Source organism: Drosophila sechellia, chromosome 2R (genome assembly GCF_004382195.2).
Source record: "Drosophila sechellia strain sech25 chromosome 2R, ASM438219v1, whole genome shotgun sequence".
Taxonomy (NCBI): Eukaryota; Metazoa; Arthropoda; class Insecta; order Diptera; family Drosophilidae; genus Drosophila; species Drosophila sechellia.
This window is the reverse complement of record NC_045950.1, coordinates 10,964,098-10,982,786: the sequence shown is the minus strand read 5'-3', so window position 1 is coordinate 10,982,786 and position 18,689 is coordinate 10,964,098. Positions and strand designations below refer to the sequence as shown.

The 18,689-nt window shown below is 45.1% G+C and overlaps 4 protein-coding genes across 8 annotated transcripts; 1 reads left to right on the top strand and 3 right to left on the bottom strand.

The window, feature by feature from the left end:
* Positions 1-329: 329 nt before the first annotated feature.
* LOC6609223 (probable cytochrome P450 6a23) lies at positions 330-3,869 on the bottom strand. The gene is given in 6 exon segments (XM_002033878.2): positions 330-788; positions 859-1,148; positions 1,150-1,730; positions 1,732-1,911; positions 2,258-2,676; positions 2,739-3,869. Coding segments are annotated over 6 exon segments (2,982 nt in total). The 5' UTR covers positions 3,826-3,869; the 3' UTR covers positions 330-363.
* Positions 3,870-4,122: 253 nt separating this feature from the next.
* LOC6609222 (probable cytochrome P450 6a17) lies at positions 4,123-5,776 on the bottom strand. The gene is made up of 2 exons (XM_002033877.2): positions 4,665-5,776; positions 4,123-4,612 (listed from the first exon to the last, which is right to left on the bottom strand). Exons 1-2 carry the CDS (start codon positions 5,746-5,748, stop codon positions 4,191-4,193), a joined length of 1,506 nt encoding a protein of 501 aa, XP_002033913.1. The 5' UTR covers positions 5,749-5,776; the 3' UTR covers positions 4,123-4,190.
* Positions 5,777-6,091: 315 nt separating this feature from the next.
* Positions 6,092-8,060, bottom strand: LOC6609221 (cytochrome P450 6a22). The gene is made up of 2 exons (XM_002033876.2): positions 6,825-8,060; positions 6,092-6,769 (listed from the first exon to the last, which is right to left on the bottom strand). The coding sequence occupies exons 1-2, from the start codon at positions 7,888-7,890 to the stop codon at positions 6,336-6,338; spliced, it is 1,500 nt and encodes a 499-aa protein (XP_002033912.1). The 5' UTR covers positions 7,891-8,060; the 3' UTR covers positions 6,092-6,335.
* Positions 8,061-8,643: 583 nt separating this feature from the next.
* On the top strand, positions 8,644-18,583 carry LOC6609220. Of its 5 annotated transcripts, none has more exons than XM_032714380.1 (12): positions 8,644-8,798; positions 9,351-9,614; positions 10,622-10,747; positions 10,811-11,017; positions 11,091-11,411; positions 11,473-12,154; positions 13,905-14,136; positions 14,197-14,302; positions 14,367-14,469; positions 14,565-16,889; positions 16,949-17,416; positions 17,489-18,583. In XM_032714380.1, exons 2-12 carry the CDS (start codon positions 9,432-9,434, stop codon positions 18,217-18,219), a joined length of 5,484 nt encoding a protein of 1,827 aa, XP_032570271.1. In that variant the 5' UTR covers positions 8,644-8,798; positions 9,351-9,431; the 3' UTR covers positions 18,220-18,583. The 5 variants fall into 5 exon arrangements, with proteins under 5 accessions (XP_032570271.1, XP_032570270.1, XP_032570269.1 ...); XM_032714379.1 differs by having other exon boundaries at positions 13,872-14,136; XM_032714378.1 differs by having other exon boundaries at positions 13,857-14,136.
* Positions 18,584-18,689: the final 106 nt, after the last annotated feature.

Below are 18,689 nucleotides of genomic sequence, written 5' to 3'. Positions count from 1 at the left end.
ATCTATAAGTATGTTTTTGTACACTTAAATCAACTCATTAGTGACTAATCGCAGTAGCATGCTTGTGGCTAACTAACTACTGTAAGTTGGATTTCATCTTAAATATTTTATGGTTTTAAAAAATTATTTTTTATTTTCTTGGTAATGTATTGCCTTATAAAGGCTTCTTATTATTGAATAAGAACACCTATTACAAGACTCTTTTGCATAAAAGATACTTTCGGCGTTTCTTGGCAGAAAAAATCTATTAACACAAAATTTTTAAGAAGCTTGGTTACGGATATTTTAAAATCATTACAAAAACATTTTAAAAATCAAATACTCAAAGTAACAAACAACGAAAATAAATAAATAAATAACACTTTAGTCTCTCACTACCTTGGCGACATTGAGATGGATTCCGCCCTCGGAGCCCAGCAGAAGATTCTTGATTGTGTATTTCATCGGCACTGGCGTCTTGGGATGTAATTCGACCCTAAAATTATGTATTAGCAGGGCCAATCCAATGACGACCTGCATCCGTCCGAATCGGAGTCCAATGCAATTTCGGGGACCAGCTCCGAAGGGTAGGAAAGCGCAGTTGGGACGCTTCTTTACCTGCTCTTCATCGAATCGTTCTGGGATGAACTTTTCCGGCTCCGGATAGAACTCGGGATCATGATGGATGCCCAGAATGGACACGAGCACTCCAGTGCCGGCCTCGATGTAATACTTGGGATTACTGTGCTGGTACGGCTTGGTGGCAATGCGAGCCAAGTGGGCTACCACAGGATGTTTCCTTAGCGATTCTAGGCAGATATCATATACGGTTTAGTATGAAAAACTAGACTATAATATACAATGGGTGAATGTACTTACCATTGATCACCTTTTCCGTGTAAGTCAACTCCTGCATGGAATCATATTCTAGTTTACCATTGTGCCTTTCCAGCACACTATCGATTTCAGCCCTCAACTTGTCCTGAACATCAGGATTGCAGGCCAGCTCATAAAGTGTGAATCCCATGGTTGTGGATTCCGCCTCAAAACCAGCCAGGAGAAATACGAACGCCTGGGCAGCGACCTCATTGAAGGCAAGTCCATTCTCCTTGTCGCCATTATCGTACTGCAGTTTCATCTCAATCAACGTGTCCATGAAATCATTCCGAGCTCTTTACCCTGTAATCTATGGTGTCTTGGACGATTTTCATGTAGAACTTCTGAACCGAGGGAAGAACTGGAATCCTAGTTTTACGGCCAATTTAGCCCATTTGGACGAACTCCGCCTTAGGATCCCGCAGACTATTGCATTCCAGCCCAAAAACACAGATGCCAATTACGTCGGATGTGAAGCGGGACACGAGGTCAGTGACTTCCAGGGTCTGCGAAGAACTGGAGAGCTTCTCATCGACCACGCGAATCATCTCATCGCCCACGTTTAAGACCGTGGAAAACATGCTCTTCATTTTGACAGACGTAAAGGTTGGGGTCAGCTTCTGTCGCAGATTTTTCCACTTTTGACCCTCGATGGTTGCCAGGCTATTGGTCAGCGGATCATCCTTTTCGTTATGATACACTCCGCGATCGTGAAACTTGTCGAAATCGCGAATCAGCACGGTTTTTAGAAAATCCACGTCCGTGATGACGATGTACTTCATAGCATAGAGGTAGAAGCCCACAAAGGGTCCGTCGGTTTGTTTGCTGAATTTCAGATAGGTTCGCTTGAGGATGCTGGCCAGCGGCATCGTTCTCCAAAAGTTCGCTGGTATTGCCGAGCGGAATATTGGGTGGATCATGGGGAATTCCTCGCCGTTTCCAGTAAGTGTAGTTTTGGAGCACCCACCAAGCGGCTAGCGTAAGGACACCGACCACCAGACCGAGCAGGATCGCCATTTTGAGCAGACTGATCTGAGAAACCAATTCCAAGCGTTGCTTTTATGAAGAAGAGCTTTCCATCTAGCTATCGCCTGCTCCTCTTTTTTTAATTGTAACCAAGAAAAGGTAACTGTTCACTTCCAGATAGGTCTGTTTATAGCAAAAAAGCTCAACAAAATATTATTGAGGGTATTACCACAAATACAAACATTTACGTTCCGCAACTAACTAAAACTCAGAACAAGTAAATGCAAAATTTTAACGCAGTACTCTCTTATGTTTATGAGCTTTAAAAGAGATATAATTAAAAAATATCGTAGTTTTATATAGCCGTGAATAAATGACCGAATAAAAATTTAATATTAAAGCATTAAAGCTCATAAAAATTTAGTTTATAATCTCATTTGGAAAGCTTCTCAACTTTAAGGTGAATGCCATTCTCAGCAGACAGAAGAATGCTTTTCACGACAATCTTCATGGGAATTTGTGTTTCTGCGGACACACTGAACTTATAGCCCCGGATTAGATAGGCCAATCCAACACAGGCCTGCATCAGTCCAAACCGAAGACCGATGCAATTCCGGGGACCTTCTCCAAACGGAAGCCAGGTGCACGAGGGTCTCGCGGCGATCGCCTCATCCGTAAATCGCTCCGGCTTGAACACCTCCGGTTCGGGATAGATTTCCGGATCATAGTGAATGCCAAGAGCTGGGATCACAACAATGGTTCCCTTGGCAATGAAGTATTTTGGATCTTCCGGCGAAAAATCAGTCTGGGTCATTCGCGTTAGATGCGCCAGAACTGGATACTTGCGAAGGGTTTCTGTTGCATAAAATGGGAAAATATTTAGGTAAAGTTGTGTAACCTCTTGTGATTTTACTCACCCATGACAACTTGCTCCAGATACTTCATCTCCTTGATGCCCTCGTAGGTAAACTCGTTGTTGTGCTTGCCCAGAACACTGTTGATCTCCTCTCGAAGTTGATCCTGAATATCCTGATTGCGGGCCAGCTCGTACAGGGCGAATCCCATGGTCGTAGAGCTGGTCTCGAAGCCAGCCAAAAAGAAAATAAAGGCCTGTGCCAAGATCTCGTTGAAGGACAGTCCATCCTCAGTGTTTCCAGCCTGCTCCTTCTCGTACATTTCGATTAAGCTGTCCATGAAGTCGTTACGCTTTTCGTTGGTCCTCAATCGGTAGTCGATTGTATTCCTAACGATGCCTGTGTAAAAGTCCTCAACATCCTGCACGTTTAGTTTAAGCCGCAAGCGGCGAGAAAGCTTGGGAAATCCGAAAATTAGGAAATCCAATAGTCCTCCATAACGACGTTCTATGATCGCCCTTTTTCCAATTGCCACAAACTCTGCTTTCGGATTTTGCAAACTATTGCAATTTAGACCGAAGGCACAATTACCGATCACGTCAGCCGTATAACGAGCCACCAGATCCACAATTTCCAGAACTTGACCTTGACCTGTGGCGGTTTTGGCACTGAAAACCTTTTCCATTTCCTCCCCAACTTTCACAACAATCGGAAACATGTTCTTCATTTTGCCGGACGTAAAAGTGGGTGTTAGCTTGTGCCTCAGATGACGCCACTTCTGACCCTCGATGCTGAACAAGGTGGCCGACAGCGGATCATCGATCTCGTTGTAGAAAATGCCACGATTCTCGAAGTTATTGAAGTCCTTGATCAGCACCCTCTTGACCAATTCCAAGTCGGTGATGACAGCAGACCGGGTGAAAAAGAAGTAGAACCCGGCAAACGGATAATCGGAAGATTTGTACTTCAAATAGTAGTCCCGGAAGATCATCGCGATGTGTCGCTTCTTGGGCCAGTCCTTCATGTTCCCGTATATTGGATGGGGCACATCGTGCGGAATACCCCTCCTCTGCCAGTATCCATGACGTCGGCGGGCCACGAACAAAAGCAGTGACACTAGAATTGCGATCAGCGTTAGTAACAGCGACATATCTCGGTCTCAGTCCGCTCCACAATGAGTTCCCAACCGGAATGATACGACCTTTATACGCTAACGTTCTCTTCTAATCTCAGCACAAGTACTCACACCCAGACAAAAGATAAAGCGAATATTATTGCTCTCGGTGTGTATGCCTCATTATGTGATGTTTGCCAGCAAATCAAAACATTGCCTAACACATAACACATTAAAAAGGTTAGTTAAAGAGGGCTAAAATTCATATTCACTGAGCACAGCCTAATCTTATCGATCATGTAAATGAATCAAGCAAAATAAAGAACACAATTGTTTTCGTTACTTCATATAAGATTCTACTATATATAATGATATGTATACATAATGTATTAGTTAAAAACTTATTTGGCAAGCTTCTCCACATTAAGGTGGATACCATTCTCGGCCGATATCAGAATGTTCTTAACGACAATCTTCATGGGTATTTGAGTTTCGGGGGAAACACTGAATTTATAGCCCCTGATCAAGTAGGCCAAGCCCACACAGGTTTGCATCATTCCAAATCGAAGACCAATGCAATTCCGAGGTCCTTCTCCAAATGGAAGCCAAGTGCACGAGGGTCTGGCAGCGATTTCCTCGTCTGTAAAGCGTTCTGGCTTGAATATCTCCGGTTCCGGATATATGTCCGGATCATAGTGAATGCCCAAAGCTGGGATCACAACAATGGTTCCCTTGGCAATGAAGTATTTTGGATCTCCAGGCGAAAAGTCGGTGTCAGTCATTCTTGTCAGATGAGCCAGTACTGGGTACTTTCGCAGGGTTTCTAAAAATAATAATACAATGAATTTCTCAAATGAAACATTAAAGAAACTTACCCATCACAACCTGCTCCAGGTATTTCATCTCCTTGATTCCCTCGTAGGTGAACTCTTTGTTGTGTTTGCCGAACACATTGTTGATCTCCTCCCTGAGCTTATCCTGTACATCTTGGTTTCTGGCCAGCTCATACAGAGCGAATCCCATGGTCGTGGAGCTCGTCTCGAATCCAGCCACAAAGAATATGAAAGCCTGAGCGAGAAGCTCGTTAAAGGTCAGCCCATCCTCCGAATTTCCCGACTGCTCATTCTTATACATCTCTATCAGACTGTCCATAAAATCATTTCGCTTTTCCTTCGTCCGCAGACGGTAGTCAATGGTTTCCCTCACGATCTTGGTGTAAAAGTCCTCTGCCTCCTGGATGTTTAGTTTCAAGCGTAAGCGGCGCGATAACTTGGGAAACCCAAAGAGGAATATATCCAGCATGTTCCCGTAACGATGCTCGGTGATCGCCCGTTTGCCAATTTCCACAAATTCAGCCTTTGGATCGTACAAGCTGTTGCAATTGAGACCGAATGCGCAGTTGCCGATCACATCGGCGGTGTACCGTGCCACCAGATCCACAACCTCCAAAACCTGACCTCGATCCGCAGTGGTTTTACTACTGAACACTTTATGCATTTCTTCTCCAACTTTCACAACGATCGGGAACATGTTCTTCATTTTGCCGGACGTAAAAGTGGGTGTCAGCTTGTGCCTCAGATGACGCCACTTCTGACCCTCGATGCTGAACAAGGTGGCCGACAGCGGATCATCGATCTCGTTGTAGAAGACTCCCCGATTCTCAAAGTGATTGAAGTCCTTGATCAGGACACTCTTGACTAATTCCAAGTCGGTGACCACAGCGGTGCGGGTGAAAAAGAAGAAAAATCCAGCGAATGGGTAATCGGAGTTCTTGTACTTGAAGTAATAGTCCCGAAAGATCTTGGCAATGTGGCGTTTATTGGGCCAGTCCTTGATGTTTCCGAATAGAGGGTGTGCCTCGTCGTGCGGTATGCCCCTTCTCTGCCAGTATCCATGACGTCGTCGGGCCGCGAAGACGAGCAAAGATAGAATCACAACGATCAGAGCCAGTAACAACATTTCGCAACCAGAGTCCAATACAAACTGACCATAAAATGGGATGCCACAAAGCAAACTCATATGAAAATAAGGTCTTCCATGCGCTCTTTTCGCCAGTCTCTCATTTTCATACAAAACTCACCGTTCCAGTTCTCTTAAGGTTTGTTCTCAATGTGATAAATAATGATTAGGGAATCATATACTATGCTACAATGGTTGTGTATATACATTCTCTCCATATAAACAATCTAGCGATTACGCAATCGACAAAATATAAACAAAGCGAATTCCAGCATTGTGTATTGCATTTTTAGCGTATTAAATATAACTGTGCTTCCCAACGCAAAAGTACAAACAAAGCATGAAACTTGGAAAAGAGATTTCATTATTTAAAATTCCTGGCACTGGTGAAATGCTAAGATAATCAGTGACGACACAAATATTTAATCAAACAAATTAAGCTCAAGAAGTTTGATTAGATGTACAGCATTTTTCCTGTACCTACTTATTTGATTGATAAAAAACATTTGATTGTGTATTTGTATAACAGCATTGTAAAATGTACATTAGAATACAATCCAGACAGCGATTTGATAAGCAGCACTACACTATCTGCTCACTTGGCTAAGCTGTTGGACTTTTAAGTAAATTCCGTTGGCCGGGCACAGCAGAATGTTGGACTTGAGAAACTCAATTTTTGGTTCAGTTCGCGGACAGACGCTGAAGTGAAAGTTTCGGAGCAGACTGACCAGGCCAATGGTCGTCTGCATTTTGCCAAACCTCATTCCAATGCAGTTTCGCGGTCCATCGCCGAAGGGCAGCCATGCGGCGGTGGGTCGCTGGGCCAGCTGATCGGACAGAAAGCGCTCCGGGATGAACTTATGTGGCTCGGGGTATAGGGCGGGATCATGATGGATGCCGTAGACCGGAATCAGTACCATTTGACCCGGCTCGATGTAGAAATGACGATCGCCCTTGGCTGCGTACAGATGCCTGGAGATGCGAGTGAGCTGCGGTAGTATGGGATACTTTCGAAGGGTTTCTGAAAGATATGGTCTTAATGTAATCATCTTTGCAATATTTTGAGTCGGGCTCACCTGCAATGACCAGTTCCATGTAGCGCAGCTCCTGCATGGAATCATATGTGAATTCACCCTGATGTAACTTTAGAGCCTGGTCGATTTCCTCGCGTAGCTTTGCCTGCAGTGCCGGCTGCTTGGCCAACTCGTACAGAGCGAATCCTAACGTGGATGCGGAAGTATCGAATCCCGCCACAAAGAATATAAATGCCTGGGCGGCCATTTCCTCTATGGTGAGCTCACCGCGCTGCTTCATTTCGATCAGCAGGTTCATGAAGTCGCTCCTCACAATGCCCTGCTCCTCCCTCTGCTTCACAGTTTCCCGAACGATGCCCACATAGAAATCAGTAATGTCCTGATGGATTTGACGCATGCGCAAAAGCCTGGCCACCTCGGGAAAACTCTCTATAAATCCATCGACTAGCTTGCAGTGGCGACGCTCTGAAAAGGCTCTCCTGCCCATTATGGCGAACTCCGCCTCGGGATTCCGGAGGCCATTGCATTCCACACCAAAGGCACAACGTCCTATAACATCCGAAGTGTAGCGAGCCATCAGATCACCGATCGCAAGGATTCCGCACATGGCATTATCCGCCAACTCGCCGCAAACTTGAGTAAGTTCCTCGCCCACCTCGCAGACCGTCGGAAACATGTACTTCATCTTGGCTGAGGTGAAGGTGGGCGACATTTTCTGGCGCAATGGTCGCCACTTGGGCCCGTCGATGCGGAATAGATGGCCAGTTAGGGGATCATCCCGCTCATTGTGATACATTCCACGATCCTCAAAGTTGGCGAAATCCTGAATGAGGATCTGTTTGGCCAGTTCCAGATCTGTGACCAAGACCACAGGTCTCAGCATCATAAAGAATCCGGCGAAGGGTGCTCCATTGCCCTTGAACTTCTCATAGATTGGCGTTACTATGTCGATGAAATGCTTGTTTTGCCGGAATCCCTCCATATTGCCCACGGGAAACCGGGCCGGCTCACAACCAATGCCCCGCCGGGTCCAGTAGCTATATCGCGTCCGCACGAACCAGAAGCCCACTGCCAGGGCTATAAGCAGTAGAGCCACTACATCCAGCATCCTCTCCCCAAGTAGATTCACTTTCAACTGAACACCGGACCAACACCTCTATTCGCTCCGCGCTTCCAATCAGCTGCAGTTGTGTAAACAGACCCAGGCAGATAACCTCGTCTCATAGAACCTCGGCTCACTGAAAAACAAGTCGAACTGAAGCTCGGACTTGACCAGCTTTTAACGGTGATTCAAGTTAATGCAATTGATATAGTGAGAGATAACTGTAGAACACCCGCTTTGAATAAAAATATCAATATATTTATTCTCGGTTTAGAATATGAGCGTAATTAAAAGTTTGATAAAAGTGTACATTTCTTATCTATTATTTTTTTTCCTTTTTTTTCCTCTAATTCTTTAGCAGAGTTATTATATAGTCCTCCGATAACACTAATTTTGAATTCCTCGACTATCAGATACCCGTTACTCGGCTAGAAGAAATGCGAAAAAAAGTTAATGAAACAATAATATTTTTCGGATCGCTCACTAAAGCCACCTGGCGGCTTATTAATTAAAATGGGCAACGCTTATAAAATTAAATAGTATTGCATTAAAACAAAAAAGAACAAAACACTTCTGATATTCATTTCTTTTATAAAAAGTTATCCTGCATTTTTAAAACTAATTAATAACTTTAAAATTAAACATTTTTAGTAGTTGGCAACGCGGTTCTATGCTCCAAAAATACCTTAATGGTATATTTTTAGTATATTTGCTTGAATAAAAATTGTATAAAAAGTATAATTTCCATTTTACGTCGACGGCCACACTTTTAAGTGTAAGTCATCAAAAATACATCGCAGTTGTTACGTGAGAGTTTTCAAAAGCTAATTTTTAAATAGTACCAGTGCATTTGTGAAATTTTTTCTTCGCAAAAGTGTCTGGCAGTGATTGTACAAATGTATTAGCTTAAAAAGGTATGTTTTTAAATGTTCTTCAGCGTGAAAAAAGTACTTTAAAGTCGAACTGATAACTCGCGTGTGTATGTGGTGGTAACACAAACGTGGCTTTGTCTGCGAAAATCTTTGTTAAATCAATTTAAGCAACGAGACATTTGCACTAAAACGTAACTATTTCGTGAAAGTGTGAAATGCGATGTACAGAAAAGAAAAACAAGCACTTTATTAGTTAATTTGTTCGGGCAGGCCACACATGCGAAAATATGCTCATGGTCGCCATATTGAATTTTCGTCGTCATCCCATACGTGTGTGTGTGTATATATGTAAGAGATTACCTTGTGTTTGTGGACGCGCGTGATTGTTTACATCTGGTACGAATTCCATAGATACGCTATGTACAGTATTAGCAAAATAATGCCAGCTTAAGATTTCAGTGGATGAAGATATTGCTAACAAACATCGCAGCCATAATTCGAAATACATTATTCATCCAAAAAATCAAAATATTTCACACAAATTACCCTTGCTTTTCATGTCATTTAATTACTTTGTTATATTTTCACTTGCAGTCGAAATATAGCAACTGCGACTACTTCAAACCAAATAACTTGATCAAAATCCGGATCAAGATCTGGAATACGAAGTCCACAATGGAGCAGCTATTTCAGAACTGCCGCGACGATGAGCGGAGGATCGGGGAGGAGTACCTGTCCAGTCTCCAGGACCTCAACTGCAACAGCAAGCCATTGATCAATATGCTCACGATGCTTGCCGAGGAGAACATCAACTACGCCCACATCATAGTTAAAGTGGTGGAATATTACATCAGCCAGGTTAAAACAAAAGCGTATTTACTTAAAAACAAAGACACTCCAGCTTACACACAGCTAAAAGACGGTCGACACTAAAAGTGATTCTCCATATCGAAATTGTGATAGAATGTGCAGTTTATTGATTACGGTTGCCCTTTGATTGCAGAGAAACCCATCGAAGGCCACACATGCGTTTCTAAGACTTGGTTCTTTCAGTTGGTTTTTTCTGCAAACTCTTGGGCACAAATGGTAGATAGGTTCCTAATAATCTTAGTATATATCTCATAATTTGGGTTCTAAACCGTGACTGATTTTAATCATCTACAAAGGTAAGAAGTTTAACCAACCTGCTCCTCGTTTCTTATTTCTTTCTACTTTGGATCCCAGAGTTTAAAGCTAAGGAATAACAAACAACCTTAAAAAAATATTGAAAAATAAATAAAAAGAGAAAATGCTTAAACAATCGTCACCAAGTTGTCTTTTATTTTATACAAAAACCTTGACTGCTTACAATCAATATAAAAAATTGATGTGCAGCAATTTTTGTATTACAAAAAGAAAAGTGCAAGTTTTGGTAAAAGTAAAAAAACTGCAGCCAAACAAAAACAAATGTCCATAAAACGTAAGAGTAGTAAAAGCCATTGTTTCTGCCACATTATTACTGCGATTTTCATTCACATTCACTCGGCTAAGGGAACAGACCGCTAACATCATACGCCAACACTGTAACCCTTAATGTTCGGAGATCCTTAGACACCGCGTTTCCTCATTCAGCACCCAATGCTTAGGAAAATATTTCTCTGTAGGCTAGGATTTTGTTTGAGTTCGACCGCCTTGGCATGGAGGCACCCACCACCAGCAGATGAGGATGATGACTTCGGTGGACGATCGCTGACCCTGCTGTTGTGTTATCCATCGGCCCGTCTCATTAGTTTTCTTCCAATCTATACGTTTGAATCTACGCTAGCGACGTTCCGTAGACACTTATTCTTCTTTATTTCTTACCTATTTTACTAAACTTCTAACAGGTGGCGCCCGAATTTAAATTGCCCATACTATATTTAATTGATTCGATAGTAAAGAATGTGAAAAGCAGCTACGTCCAATTGTTTGGACAGTGCATAGTCAACATATTCCTCCACGCCTTCGAATCGGTAAGCAAAATGCATATTGTTAATGCCATCCCATGGCTCATTAATGTTATTTCAATCCTGCAGGTCCAGCACTCACAGTCGCAGCTTTTGGAAAAGGTGCGGGAACGCATGTATGCCCTGCGTCAGACCTGGAACGAGGTGTTCCCGCCATCCAAGATGTACGCTCTAGACGTTAAGGTGAAGCGCCTAGATAGCAACTGGCCCATTACTGCCAAACATCCAATTCACGTCAATCCGGCCATTCATGTTAATCCGAATTTCTTAAAACCGGTGAGTGCTCAAAATAACTATTAATGCATTACGGGACCAATTTATACCAATGTATCCATTCAATTGCAAAAAGGGTTTGGTTCCTGGTAACCCCACAATGCCCAGCGACATGGAGGAGATTTTGCAAGCAAAAACTCGTGAGTTGCTGGAGCTCAAAAAGCGCAAACTGGAACTTGAGCTGGAGCAAACCAAAAAGCATTTAGAGGAGCAGAAGCTTCAGCTGAACCAAGCCACGGACGCGATAGCTGGGGCACCGATTATTATGCCTGCTCCCACTCCACCACCTATTCATCCGCCAATCACGGATCCCGCTCTAGCAGTGCATAATCAACGATCTCCAGGAGCATCGGGCAATGTTGGTCCCGTAATGCATAACATACCAGTGGCTCCGCAGGTAAATTTTGAAATGTGATGGTGGAAGCTATACCAAATCTAATTCAATTATGGAATTACAGCATTTTGCGAATAAACCAAAAGTCAATCCTGTCAATCCGGCACTGTTGAACTCGGTGCGCCAACGAGATCCGAGACTAGCGCGCCAAATGCATGCGGCGTCCTCAAATCTAGCTGCGCCGGCACGAAACGATCCTCGGCTGGAGGCCAAATCGAGCTCATCACAGAAGTCTAGTCGGTCGCGCAGCAAATCGCCTGTGCGCAACAGCAGCAGTCGTTCTGGAAAGAGTGGAAGCTCTAGCCACAGCAGTTCGTTGAGCCGCAAGCGAAGTGAGTCAAAGAGCTCAACGGCTTCCACATCTTCGTCGGGCTCTGATGTTCGGCACAAGGCACAAGGCAGCTCCAACCAGCCACCAGTTAAGCGGTCCGGTAAGATCTCGTCTAAGGATTCGGATCGCTATCTTCGCAATGGATCTCCTCTGGGATCCGCGAAACGCAAGAGCAGCTCACCGAGTAGCTCGCCATCCAAATCCAAGCGCAGCACGTCGCACAAGTCATCCTCGTCGCGAGGAAAGACCTCTTCTCTGCGATCCCGCAGTCGATCTCCAGTTTTTATGGACGTCGACCTACGCACCGGAGTTCGAAGCAAGTCACCAGAGAGCAGGGCAGTTGCCCCATCATCCTTACCACTGGCGGGCGCATCACTAGCAGCATCAGCTAAAGCACCAAAAGATTTAGAGAAACGTAAGAAACAACTTTTAATTCTAATCTCACACTTGTTAGCAAACAACCAAGTCTGGTTTGACTTGGAACCTAGAGCTACAGACAGCTTAGTTGAAAATTTAGAAAATATCAACCAGAATGGCGGCACTCGATGGCTTAGGTTGGTGGAAGGGCGGGTTTTTGGGACCGTATGTGGTTGACAAGTGGAAATCTTCTGCTCAACTCTAACCGAAGACTGTGATAAGTACAACTGTGATACCCAAGTGGCGTTCCCAACAATGGAATGTAAATCTATAGATTTTGCTTGAATTCTGATAAATATCATATTAAATTACTACTGGACAACAATTTGAGATGGTTATAAAATCTACCCTTGCCAGTATTACTTACTGATCAACATTATTGACACAAAATGTCTATAAAAGATTCCACTAACTGCTGAAATTTGGTACTTACTTCGTTGTTTTTTGGCCCAGTTTTTTTGGGAAGCGGGAAATTTGTTTCGGTTTAAGGCAACTAATCGCCAATCATTAATTACATATTTATGCTATATTTTTTCTTATAAATACTTAAGCGTCGTTTAGAAAAATCTAACAATTTTTATCGAATCGAAAGCAAAGTGTAAATAAAATGTGTTGAAAACCTTTTGCATTCCAAGTTGTTTTAATTAATGCAAAATGTAGCCAGGTGCCGCCTTTGGTGTGATTTTGAAATTGATTTTCGATTTGTGAATGTCAAACCAATAAGTAAAACTAAATTGAAAGCGAATCAAAAATAAAACAAGAAAATGATTTAAATGTGAAGTATTTCTTGTACCTTAAACTTCCTATTGATAAACAATTATTAGATGAAGAGAAACTCAATAAAATAAAGACTGCAGTTTTAATTTCCTGTTAACAAGCGTGTAAAGCCGAAGTGAACAAACATTTTTAAACTAAAATCCAAGTCTATGGAACATCTAGAACCAGATTAAGTTTACTTTTATTTTAAGCGTACGTTGTAGTTGGCTTTAATGTATATACAAGCCAGCTAGAGTTGAAGTTGCATATGTATTTATATTGTTTTGTATTTGTAGAACGGCACTTTTATCCCACTTAATTCATTTAAATTACTATTTATATTTTTATAGTCTAACCTAGATTTTGCATTGGTTCCCCAACGGAGCCCGTGGATTCCTTAAGTTATTAGTTATGCATTAGTTGCCATCAGTTTCTCTAGCCTGATTGTTGTGCCTGGTGTTTGTTGGCCCTGTTGTGTCCTCTTTATAATTTCGTTATGATTTTCCATCCCGTTTCCCGATTTTCTTTGCTTATAATTCTCTCCCTAGTTTAATTCACGTTTTGTTATCCTCTTGCTTTTATCTGATAAACTACCTTCCTCTGCCGTAAGAAAAGAAATTGTTAGTCCACAAGCAAAATCAATTTTCTAGCTACATTTCAAATACTCGAACCAGGCCATCCTCCAGCTCCTCCAAGTCCGCCGATTATAGATGTATCGAGTATGGACATTGACTTGAGGCGGCCAAAGACGCCGCCTCCTCCGACATTCGACTCAGTGGATAGCCTCGACCACAAGGATACAACTAGCGGTCACATCAGCAGCACAATAATACAAGCTAGTGGCGCCTCCAACGCCTCCCCATCAGCCGCGTCCACTTCCAAATTGCCCGCAAAAGTGTCGTTCAAAATACAAAAACAGTTTAATAAATTAGAAAAGTCTTCAGCGAATCTATCAACAGTATCAATGCTCAACTCAAATCCCACGACTTCAGGAACACCAGCGGCATCTCTAGTCAGGCAATCGTCGCCCAGTCCGTCGTCCTCGTCAATTTCCTCGCAGGGTAATGTATCGGACGCCCTGCAGCTGTCGATTAACAAGTTGCTCCAGGTGCAAGGTGGTTGCGGTGCTGGCGAGAAACGTCCCGCCGACGCACTGCCGCCACATATCGACGGTGAAGAGCAACCGCCGCAACACAAGCGCAGCAAGTCAACCAAACTGGACGCGTAAGTAATACTTCAACGTATTTCAGGCATATATTTGCTAACACCGTTTGGCTTTCATAGTCTCTTTGGCAGTGAGGATGTCGACCTGCGACGCGAGATTCTAGTTGTCAAGCCGGGAGTCATTGTTGTCGAAGACGACTCTATGGACGAAAGCGAGGTAGACAAGGTAGGATTGGCATGAGTCTAGATTGTTGTATTGTGTGGCTAAATTATTTTACTTTGCTCCCCAGCCCACAAAGAAATCCGGCTCACCGCCCAAGAAGGCAACGTTGGAGGAGCTGCGCGCCAAGTTGGCTAACTCGGCTCGAATCCAGAATAAGCAGGGAAAGTCTGGTAAGTAATCACAGTACAGTTTCAGCTTTTTAAACCTTATAAAAATGTTTGAATACTTTGCTAAAAATTGCACCTACTTTTTCTCTCCCCTTTAGACAAATCCAAGGATCAGGCCGTGTCCCAACGCCTTAAGCAGCTGGCGGAGCTTAAAGTCAACGACGATTCGCAGGAGGCGCACGACGAGAAGGTGCGCACCATTCTCAGCCAGGCGCAGGAGATGTATGAGAATCACGGCATGAATCAGGAACAGTACAAGGATCTGGTTCAAAAAGTAGTGGTCATCAATGAGAATAGCAAAATAAAAGAGTCCCGGCGCCGAGACAACGATCTCGAGCGCAATGCGGCCAGGGATGCAGTGCTACGCAAACGTATTCCCAAGCTGAAGGGCAACGAAAATCATACTTCGGGCTCACCGCATAGCGATGGATCGCCCAGGTACGATGATCAGCCGGCAGCTGCCCCGGAGAAGCCCTCAAACAAACGGGATAAGACGAAGAGGGAGATGAAACGTCGCAAGCCCACCAAATGGGGCGAACAAGTGGATGCAGGGGCAGCACAACGCACTGCCTGGCAACTGGCCAATGTCAACAATAACAATAATAACAACAACAAGCGGGCCGGTATCCAATTGCCCGTTCAGCCTCAGGTTGGATTCCGTGGCATGCCCTGGCAGCAGCCGCCACCCATGGTGTTGGCCCAGTCCGCAGTTCCGCCGCCACCGCAACCGCCGTCGATGATTAGTATGCCTCCCGTGCCACCGGTGACCATGACCAAGGCCATAAATTCCCTTGACAATCCCATGGCTGATGTAGTGCGAAGCATCACGATCGACGGTGGCTCCAAGGAGATACGCTTCTACAACCAGGTGGCCATCATTTTCATGGATGGCGATCAGCCGCATGAAATTGGTTTCCAGCCGGGGCAGCGAGTGATCCTTATCGATCACAATGAACCGCTACCACTTTGCTTCAACGATGATTACAAGCCGTTCCACTTGGATGGACAGCTTCACCGGATTCGGTTTGGCTTCCCATCGCGCGAACTTTACATTGACGAGCACTGGTACGAGATCTACTTTGGCGGTCCGGCCGTATCCGTGCCCATTGGCAACAAACTGCATATAATCAAAGCTGAGGGTCCACCGCCCAACGTGGACATTGGGCGAGTGCGAAGGGATCTGGTTGTGGGCAAAATCAATATGATTGTAGATGCGCATACTATAGTGCCACTGTTTTTGGACGCCAGACAGCAGACCTTCCAGCTGGGCGCCGAGCAGCATTCGCTGCAGTTTGTGGACAGTTTCCAATATGCTCTGCTCGACGGGCAGCTGCAGAAGATGGAGTATGGTGGTCTCCCGAAAGGAATGATGCTGAACGGCGGTCGCAGCTGCTTCATTAGGTTTGGAACGCTGCCCAAAGGAGTCATTGCAGGAAAAACCCATGTGGCGGATATGGTATACATTAAGACTGATGCTCCAGCAGAGCCTCCCAAGCCGCCGCCAATTATTGTGAAACCACCGCCAGTGGTGGAGCAACCGAAGCCCGCCCCAGTTGCTGGTGCTCCCATTTCCCTTCCAGCAGCAGCCGCTGCACTGGAGAGCTTGAACATCAATGATTTGTTCCAAAAGCTTGTCTCGTCTGGAATAATTGGTGGTGCAGCTGCAGCACCAACTCTGCCTGCCGCAGACCAATCGGTGGCCAAAGAGCCAACCGCCTCTGCCACCGAACCCTCAACTGCACCTGCAACCGCTGCGCCTGCTACACTGCCTGCTGGTCCCCCCATGGAGCCGATCAAGCGCATCGATCTCCGCAAGCCAGAGTCCATTAAGACACGCCAGGCGGCTGTGGTGGCCGTTCTTTACCTGGGAATGCAGTGCAGCAGCTGTGGAGTGCGTTTCCCGCCAGAGCAAACAATTAAGTACAGCCAACATTTGGACTGGCACTTCCGACAGAATCGTAGAGAGCGGGATTCCACTAGGAAAGCCACTTCGCGAAAATGGTATTACGATCTCAACGACTGGCGGCAATATGAAGAAATCGAAGATGTGGAGGAGCGAGAGAAGAACTTCCTGGAGGCTCAGGGACAGCCGGGTGGCGTTGAGGCCCTTGAGGAGCTCTCCCAACAACGCTCCCTGGATTCGCCCGTGCCAACGTGTGCTGCTGGAAAGGATGATGTGGATCACTGCTGTGACATGTGCCACGAGAAATTCGAGCAGTTCTACAACGAAGAGCTCGAGGAGTGGCATCTGCGTAGCGCTATTCGTGTGGAGGATAAGATATATCATCCGCTATGCTACGAGGACTACAAGGCCTCGTTGAATCCTCCAGCGGAGATAAAGTCCGACCAGGACGTGGACATGAACAACACCGATGACAATGCCATGGACACACTGATCAAAGTGGAGGACGATGAAGATGAAGGTGGGTTTAGATTTAATGAATGCAAATAAGACGGTATGTATTAAACCTGTTTTCGATAGGTATGCCAAAAACATCACAGGCCATTTTTGAAGACGACGATGACGATGTCATCGTGCTGCCCAATGAAGAACCAAGTGTCACGGAAATCGTCGACGACGACGATGAGGACGAGTACGTTCCGGGCAATGTGACACGTGCGGACATGGGCACCGAGTCGCAGGACAAAACAGAGTTCAACTCCGAGACCAAAGAACTGAAGAAAGATCAGGTTGAGCTCGGTGAACAGCAGCAAAACGAATCGGCCAATGAATCGGATGTCGAGATCCAAGAGCCGAACATTCCTTTCACGGATCTGGACACTTATGTGGAGAAGGATGAGGCCACCAGGGCGGCGCTACTGAACGTAAAGATCAAGGAGGAGCCCAAGGATGAGTATGAAGAGGACGAGGATGATGGATTCGAAGACGTGGGCACTGTGGTTTCGCTTTTACCTCTGCCCGAGGACGAGATCTCCATACACAGCAGCGGTAAGTTTCCAAACCTGTGCCTTCCTGTTCTCAGTATCACATTAGTTGCTCAATCATCTGGCATCCTGGCAGAAACTCAAACACACACCATCGGCTCGTCAGCCTCGCCGGCCACCATCGAGCGGCCAGCATCGGTGACCTCGCTCTCCCTGCCCGCCAATGAGGCGGACGAGGTGGAGCAGGGTGATGCAAGCGCCGATACGGATGCGGAATTGAATGGCGAGAAGCAGGAGGCCACGCATAACCTGAGCGCAGTGGGTCCGGCGTTACCTTTGGCTAGCATAGTTAATAAAATAAAGATAAATATCACTAAGAATACGAGTAGTAATAGTCATAATAGTGCCTCCAACACCACGACAACGGACTCGCAAGTCTCGGCCATAAGCGTCATCGGTGGATCAGGAGCAGCTGGCGGTGCATCCGGAGCAGGAGACGCTGTCCAGCAGGTGAACGCCATTCAAACCATTTCCACCATTCCAGTGCTGTGCGGCGGCAATACGTTTGTGCCCAAGATTGCGACCAGCACGCCCTCCAACGTAATCAATTCGATCTCGGTAATTGGCAGCACTTACGGCGCGAGCAGCAGCAGCAATGGCAGCCGAAGCACTTCCACCGCATCCTCCACACCAGGTGCTTCGGCGGAGACGGGCAGCCTGAAGTCGCCCACTCCGCCGCTCGCCACAGTTGATCCGGATCCGGAGCCCGTCGTGGAACAAAAGCCGGCGCTGCGGAACGCCGCGCTGAAGCGGACGAAGAAGGTGCATAACGGCATCGAAACGTCGGGCCTGTGCTCGATCATGTAAATCAAATCGGCCGCCTGCGTGGAGGTACCGGGCGATATTCCTAATACGTTTTTACTACGATTACTTTTACACGTTACTTAGTTTTAGATAGCCAACGGGACGTTCTCCGCCGGAGAGCGATGCCTCGCCGCGATCTCTAGGTATTCAAATCCTTTTCGACGCGGCGCGCTCACATTCGTATACATAAATTATTACCGAAAACAAGAATAAAAACCCCTTGCAGAATAACATAAATTTGTGATAAATTTATAGCACCAGCAAGCCAATCACATTACTTTGACCACCAACAACAAGCTTAACTAATACATATGTAATTTTTTTATGCCCATTGGAGGAAACAATAAACAAACTGAATTCAAAAGCACATACTTAATTGATTTAATTATGATTTTTAGATTTTAGTTGATTAATAATCAATATATAACAAATAAAGATATATATTCAAGCTAACATCTTTGGTTTTTTATTTG